Source organism: Coenobita brevimanus, chromosome 11 (assembly GCF_032717465.1).
Source record: "Coenobita brevimanus isolate Jiangsu-jjx chromosome 11, ASM3271746v2, whole genome shotgun sequence".
Lineage (NCBI taxonomy): Eukaryota > Metazoa > Arthropoda > Malacostraca > Decapoda > Coenobitidae > Coenobita > Coenobita brevimanus.
This window is the reverse complement of record NC_136964.1, coordinates 11979096-11987116: the sequence shown is the minus strand read 5'-3', so window position 1 is coordinate 11987116 and position 8021 is coordinate 11979096. Positions and strand designations below refer to the sequence as shown.

Here is an 8021-nt window from a genome sequence, read left to right as displayed (position 1 = left end):
ATGATGTAATATCTACACCATGTTCGATGCTACACGCGAACTGAAGTAGTGCTGGTGGAACGGCTTCTTCTCCAAAGCCTTCTTTCAAGTCCTTGCTGAATTGGGTCTAATGGCGAAGCATTTTTCCGTATGATGTCAGCAGCTTTAGCTAGGTAAATAGCTTCACTTTATTTGCAAGCATCAAAAAGAACTGAGCCTACATCCTTTTTGAATGATAAGAGTACATCACGCCCTTTCTTATGGGCTTCAGGCTCAGGAATCCTAGTGAGTAATTGGTCCTTTAACCTGGTTGAGTTGACATCTGGGAAATCCACACCAAGTTGTTCTAAGCGACGCTTGTACAGTGAGGCTAGATCAGCCAGTCTAAATATAACTGGTGTTGTTTCTTTATTGGTAACTTTGCTATCCATGATGTAGGTTATAACGTCTTAAAAGGCCACAGGATATAACTCTATTTCTAGATTACTACAACCCTCCTCTTGCTTTATTGAATTAAGATGTGCTCTTTCTATATTGATTAAATGAACTAGGCGTTGTGGGTGATACTTCATCTCCTGAGCAACAACGTCACCAGCGCTTAGCTTTGCAAGGAGCATTCCATGTTTTACTTTAGAGTCTTGGCACATTGATTAAGCCTTCCATTAAGCTGCATAGTCGTCACTTTCCGTAAATTTGATATCTCACATTCTTCCTCACACAAAAAGCATTCTACTTTAGGAGTATCTGAGGTTCTTTGTCTTTTGTCACGGTTCTCACCTGAGCCACCTGATGTGCTGGGAGTTACTCTCTTCTTCTGTGCTCTATCTAACCTGGTGTTATTAAACAGCAATATGCATCTACTCTGATATCTTGCTTTTGTGTGTGTGTGTGTGTGTGTGTGTGTGTGTGTGTGTGTGTGTGTGTGTGTGTGTGTGTGTGTGTGTGTGTGTGACTGCTATACCTTCAGCTTCATCTAGTCTTGCAGGATTGACATAGCAATGATGGCATGAAACAGTGGTACAATTTTTTGCAGTGTTAGTGTAACCAGCATAATCTTGTTTCCTTTGGCATGAAGTCAGTGCCGACATTAGCATTTCATTGTTTTTTGGCCTGACAAAGGCAGCATTTACTCCAGTCTGTTTGTCTCTTTGATTCTGCATCCATGTTTAAGAATTTCAAATGGCACAGGCTGAGGGTTTATCGTTTTACCAGCTGATGCTCACTTTGATTTATGGCATACAGTTAGGTTCATGCAGTTGCCTTACACCTAACCCCATCGTTCATCCCATGTCAGTTAAATCCAGTGCCATCTGTACACCATCCTATAACGCTGAAAGCCCCTGTTATCCTTGGCTCGGCTCTCCCGCGGTGGCACAACCTGTAACTTGAGGTGCGGCTGTCTAATATGATAGGGGCTTATTAGATAGCATTTGTGATACTAAACCTGGCGTTTAGCCGACACTGAACCCCATGCTGAGTTGCACAGCAGTGTCTGTCACCAGTGTGCCCTGGTAGTGAGCCACATACACTTTTATTTCTCCTAGTTGAATGTGCACCATCTCCATCTGCGGCATGAGAAAAAATAGATCAGTAAAATGACACCAAGATGTAAAAAAACGAACGATTTGATGATTAAGTGATGTTTCAACATCAGGAAGGGATAGGTAGAAGCAAAGAGAGTGGAGGGGGGAGGGAAGCAGAGGTGATGGGTGGGTAGTAAAAAGATTTGTTAAAAAGAAAAGAATAAAATGAAAAGAATGGCCGTCATATTGGAATTGTTCATGGCTAGCACTTACTTCTTAGAAAGTGACCTAGACACTACATTCATGCCAAATTTCATGCTTGTATCATCAGTTGAACGATTCTGACCAAAAATCACACTTAACTGCTCCACTACGGATCATAGTGAGCTTCTTTAAGCGATAGGCCTACGGATCACAGTCTGTATGATGTATAATCCTGTTGCTATATTATGGAGGGGATTCCCAAAACTGAATAAATACTTCATAAGATAGCCACGTAAAATACCAGATCGCGACCCAAGTGGTGAAAGGGGATGCTACCGACCGGGAACTCAGCCCGGGTATTCTTTAGCCGGGAGACTGTGTTACGTCAGAGGGGGAGGGGGTCGTGGATAAAGAGTGAGCAGGAGGAGGGAAGATTAGGGGTGGAGGAAAGGGAGGAGAGTGAGAGAGGGAGCCTATTAGGTCACAGAGGTGGGGTGGTGGATTAAAGGTGAGCAGGGGAAAGGGAGGAGGAAAGGGGTAGGGGAGATTAAGAGGAAAGAAAGTGAGGGAGGGAGACTGTTAGGTCATAGACGGGGGGTAGTGGGTAAAGGGTGAACGGGGAGGGAAGGAGGAAAGGGGTAGGCGAGATCAGTGGTTGGGGAAGGGGAAGAAAGTGATGGAGGGAGACTGTGTTACATCATAGAGGGGGATAGCAGGTAAGGGTTGAGCAGGGGGAGGGAAGGAGGAGAGAGGTAGGGTAGGGGAGATTAGGGGTGGAGGAAGGGGAAGAAAAGTGTAATACGGGTAATCTTTTTTGCCGGGAGACTGTTTCGTCATAGAGGGGAATGGGGTGAGAAGGGGGAAGTAAGGAGGAAAGATTTAAAGGAGATATATAGGAGAGAAGGGGGAAGGAAGCGAGGGAGGGACGTGAGGAAGAGAGGACAGTGAACGAAGGAGAGGCATTTGAAGTTGATAAGAGAAGTAGAGGCAAAGGGAATGGAAAAAGGGGAAGAAAGCGAAGGAGGGAGACGAGGAAGATGAAGATGGAAGGAGTAGAGAAGGGATAGGTAGAAGCAAAGAGAGTGGAGAGGTGATGGGTGGGTAGTAAAAAGATTTGTTAAAAGGAAAATAATAATAAAATAAAGCGCCCTGTCCATCTTGACCATGTAAACATCCTTTTCGTGGCCCACCTCAGGGCTTTACTGCTTTGAATATTCGTAAATTGATGCTCAGACCTCATGAGTTTTACCATTGGCGAAGGGAATTTTTTGCCGTCAGCCACAATAAATGAATTAGTTTTCTAGGACTGAGCTCCCTGAATTTGGTGACGTGTGTGTGTGTGTGTGTGTGTGTGTGTGTGTGTGTGCCTGTATGGTTGTGTTTGAATGATTGTGTGGGTGTCTATCTGTCTGTCTTAGGAAGTGTTTTTGTGAGTGCATGGATGGGTGTGTTCGAATGAGTGACTGTGTGTGTGTGTGTGTGTGTGTGTGTGTGTGTGTGTGTGTGTGTGTGGTTTTTGAGAAGTCACTTGTCGTATATAAAGTCTGCATCCTCCTCCAGCACAAAAAGTTTCTACAAAGATAGATTATAAGCTGAACTTTAATATCTATAGCACAAGAGATAAATCCTTAGCCCCTTTCTGCTTAGTTGACAAGTAACCGAGACTCATTCTTACCTCACAACAAAGGCTTGTCGAAGTTCACGCAGCCGCGACATAGTATTCGTAGTATGCGTGAGAATGACCCAGTTTCCTCAGATGAAAAGGCAAAGCGACTGTTTTACAGGCGAGAGTTAAATGTCACAGAAAATCGATTAAAAGGCTGTGCGTGGGGGTTTAAATCTTCTTCACCTCGATGACGCATTTCACGCCACTTTTTTGCCACATTCATTTCGTACTTTAAACATGGGTGCGTAATTTTTCCCTCCGTTCAAGAGCACGTTCACTCTCCTCACTCTGAAATTCTTTGAGGGTCGACGGTGAGGTAACATCTGGAGAGAAAATGGAAGGTGCGTTCGTCTGTGCGTACGCGGGAAGGCACATGGGAGAGATGGGGGTACACAGCCAGTCAGCTGATAGACGCTGAGGGGAAAGGTTGTCGCCCCCCGCGCTCGTCCCATCTTCACTATCTTCTTTCCTCTCCCCTTATAGTCTCTCGGATACCTTTTGTACTTAATCAACTCAAGCCAGGGGAACTACAGAGTGCCTGAGTCGCCGAGCGGAGTGCGTTACGGGAGCGTAGTGTTGTGAAAAGTGTCATAACTGTGTCGGTCTGTTCCCCTCGCATTGGTGAAATTCAGACACAAAACCCGCTACTTTCTAAGCAACTGAAGGCGGATACATCGCTAAGTCAGCCAGGTATCCGTAGCCACTATAGCATACCTCAGCCATGAACTGGACGGTTATACTCCTTTTAAGCCTAGTTTCCCTTGGCCACGTCTATGCCAACACCCCGGCTAAGGAACACAGTGATGGCATTACGTTTGCGTCAACCTACGAAAATTCCACTGAGGTGGGACCCGAGGACTCCTTCTATCAACACATCAGTGAACACATGGGCGGCAGCGCCAAGGGGCAGGTCGCTGAAGAAGGCGGTGAGGGAGGCCAGGAGGGAGGGGGGAATGAGAGATACCCCGTGGCCGTGATTGACTTTGAGAGGGTACAAACGCCTTTTATCATCGGGTTATGGATATTCTGCGCCTGTCTTGGCAAAATAGGTGAGTTATTTGACCTAATTTGGCACTGAATAGTGCTTTTAGCCTCCTTTTACTTACTACTGGGGGTTGTTTAGTAAGTGACGAGATTTCGGAATTGGCTTGGATTGGATGGAACAGTTAACAGCTACTGGGTGAGACAAGAAAACGATGATACGTTTGTCCTACAGTGAACTTTATCATTTTACTAGTCAGGGTTGTACAAGTGATGCGATTTCGGATGTCCGGTGGCTCAGAGTAGAAGAAGATGACACGTTTTCCTGCCCTGAACTTTATTTACTAGTGAAGGTTGCATAAGTGATGAGATTTCGGATATCTTCTGGGTTTGGATGGGACAGGTTAACAGCCAGTAGGTCAGAGTAGAAAAAGATGACACGTTTGTTCTGCAGGTTCACTGATGATGATGATGATGACTTCCTACGGCCTGTTTGTTGATATATTCCTTGCAGTACACCTGGGTATTGGCGTTTGTTGATAATAATGAAGTATAATTAGCGTATACAGGAATATGCAGGTGCTATATCCTAAATAAATCGCTCGAGAGGAGGAGCTGCCAAGCCTCTTATACCCTCTTATACCCCCTACAGTACGTCCCTTCGAATTTATTTGATTCTTATGATATTTCTATTTGTGGTTTATTTTCACCTGAGGGAAATTTTTCACTTAAATACTATCTCGTGGTTGCATAAGTTTTGAGGCAGGAATGAGTCTCCTTGGTTACTAGTCAAATTAAACCTCCACTCTGACTCCGTGGTCTTGAACTGAGCTGAAAGGGTTAAGAAAAAGTGCAGGGGACGTGTGTGTGTGTGTGTGTGTGTGTGTGTGTGTGTGTGTGTGTGTGTGTGTGTGTGTGTGTGTAGAACAGTACATATGAAAGAAGTGTTGCATTGGCTGTGTGTGTGTGTGTGTGTGTGTGTGTGTGTGTGTGTGGAACAGTACATATGAAAAAAGTGTTGCATTGGCTGTGTGTGTGTGTGTGTGTGTGTGTGTGTGTGTGTGTGTGTAGAACAGTACATATGAAAGACGTGTTGCATTGGCTGTGTGTGTGTGTGTGTGTGTGTGTGTGTGTGTGTGTGTGTCAAGGGAACACACTACCACATTATTTAGCAGAATATCCTACCAACGAAGCTATTTTATTTCCAGTTTAGAAGGGACCTCCTCCAAGAAAGGTCCTTGAGCTGTCTGGTTAGGCCGTGCACTGAATTGCCTGGATAAATTATAGGGTAGATTGTTTATATATCTATCTATCGGTCAGTCTGTCTTTCTCTTTCCTTCTGTGTATGTCTGTCTGTTCAATCTGTCTTTCCGTTTGTCTGTCACGCCAACATCTATCATTTCTATCTATTCTTTTACCATTGAGACTGTGTTTGTATAAATCCTGTTTACTGTAACTTGGCCTAAAATCCCCCTCTTTCCATCTTGAATGCTGAGTTGTTACTATTAACGCTAGAACATGATGCTAGTCACGAAGAAGTGTTGTGAAAAGGATGTAGGGCTAGTGTATCGTCTTGTGCCACTGAGCTGTGTAAAATAAGCTACAGAAGGACGATAATCCCGACCATATTAAAGTAAAAAGTAGCCTTAAGTCCAATGATATTAGATTTTATTCGGCTACACCTCACTTTGCACACCTGGACAGATAACCTTTACTTTCATCACCTGTAATAGTAACACTAATTAGGGACAGAATTTATTAATAGGTGTGTGTGTGAGAGAGAGAGAGAGAGAGAGAGAGAGAAAGAGAAAGAAAGAGAGAGAAGAGCAGGTTGATCTAGTCCTAGGGGTATTCTGATAGTCTTCTTTCATCACTGGAACAACTTTAATATTCTACAGTACTTTAACTTGGCCCAGATTTTTGTCCTTTCCTTGGCACTTCTTCGTGACTAACACCATCATCATCACCATCATCATCATCATCACCATCACCACCATCATCATCATAGTCATCACCATCATCATAGGTACAAACTCAGCATTCAAGATGGACAGAGGTCAGTTTTAGCCCAGGTTAAAGGGAAAAAAGGTTTAATATTCATTCCTCACTGTGGTAATGATCTCGCGTCCTCTCAGTCTGCAGTCGGCTCCTCTTACCACTTCACCACCACCCCCTGTATGCCAGACCAATCTTTTTTCTTACTCCCAATCGATGAAATTTGGGCCCGGCGCCAAGCTGTCATTTCTCTCTCTCTCTCTCTCTCTCTCTCTCTCTCTCTCTCTCTCTCTCTCTCTCTCTCTCTCACACACACACACACACACACACACACACACACACACACACACACACACATTATCAGTATCACACAAGAATTTATCATAAAGTTACAGCTCAGATCTTAAAATACTCATTACTTATCAGCCTTTATTATCATATAGTTCCCATTGCTATCTTCCTTATCATTATCAGCGCCTTGGCCTTGCACTACATGACACAGTACATTTTTTTAATCTCCTTTGACCTGCGTACGGAACAGATAATGCAGTTTAGTATGTAATCATTATTATTATTATTATTATTATTATCATCATCATGTGTATCGTCATCATCATTATTATTATTATCATTATCATCATCACCTTCCTCATGTTCATCATCATCATCATCATCGTGTGTATATCTATGCGGATCATTTTATCTATCTGTCTATCTATCGAGAGGGGGAGGGATTGAGGAGCCACGTAGAAAACACTTGTATTGTTTTATCAATTGTGGAGTAACTCAGCCCCATTGTCAATAGTACCACAAGTGTTTAGTCTCTCTCTCTCTCTCTCTCTCTCTCAAATATTTACTAAACTCACTGCAAAGAAACCCAATGTAGGGAGTACCGTCTGACAAAATCGCCAATATCTATCTAACAAATCGCCAATATCTATCTAACAAATCGCCAGTATCTATCTAACAAGTCGCCAATATCTATCAATCAAGTCGCCAATATCTATTCAACAAATCTCCAATATCTATCGAACAAATCGCTTGTATCTATCCAACAAATCGCCAATATCTATCCAACAAATCGCCAATATCTATCAAGTCCATCCACCCATCTATCTATCTGTCTGTGTCTCTACTTGTCTATCTAACAATACATCTATTCATCTATCAAGGCCTATATCTATCTATCCACAAGTATCTGCTGTTTATCTATCCATCCATCTATTTATTTATCTCTGTCTATCTATCCATCCATCTGTCCATTCATCCATCTATCTATCTGTCTATCTATCTAAATCCATCCATCCGTTTATCTATCAGCTTACATACGAGTACATTCATCCTGTCTATCTAAATCTCTATCTATCTGTCTATCTACCTATTTATCTATCAAATTACCCTTTAATAATAGCCAAGCATCTGTCCAATTCCTTCCATATAGAGTAATTTATCTGTAAACACAGGTGTAGCGCCACACCTGTCTGACCTACACCTGCTTGTATCTATCTATCTATCTATCTATCTGTCGCTTGTGGTATCCCGTGAATTTTTTTTTACCAGGAGCTTATAGGGTTTATTCTCTCTCTCTCTCTCTCTCTCTCTCTCTCTCTCTCTCTCTCTCTCTCTCTCTCTATTCATCCATCCATTTATCTATCAGAGTATCTATCGTATAC

At 43.0% G+C, this 8021-nt stretch overlaps 1 protein-coding gene across 1 annotated transcript in view; it reads left to right on the top strand.

The window, feature by feature from the left end:
• The first annotated feature begins 3911 nt into the window (after positions 1-3911).
• LOC145412177 (putative Na(+)/H(+) antiporter nhx-9) overlaps positions 3912-8021 on the top strand; it is a 97912-nt gene continuing 93802 nt past the window's right edge. Inside the window, exons 1-2 of the mRNA XM_080282111.1 lie at positions 3912-4216; positions 4277-4421. Of these exons, the coding sequence (XP_080138237.1) occupies positions 4094-4216; positions 4277-4421 (268 nt within the window). The 5' untranslated portion in view covers positions 3912-4093. The remainder of the gene's footprint in view (positions 4217-4276; positions 4422-8021) is intronic.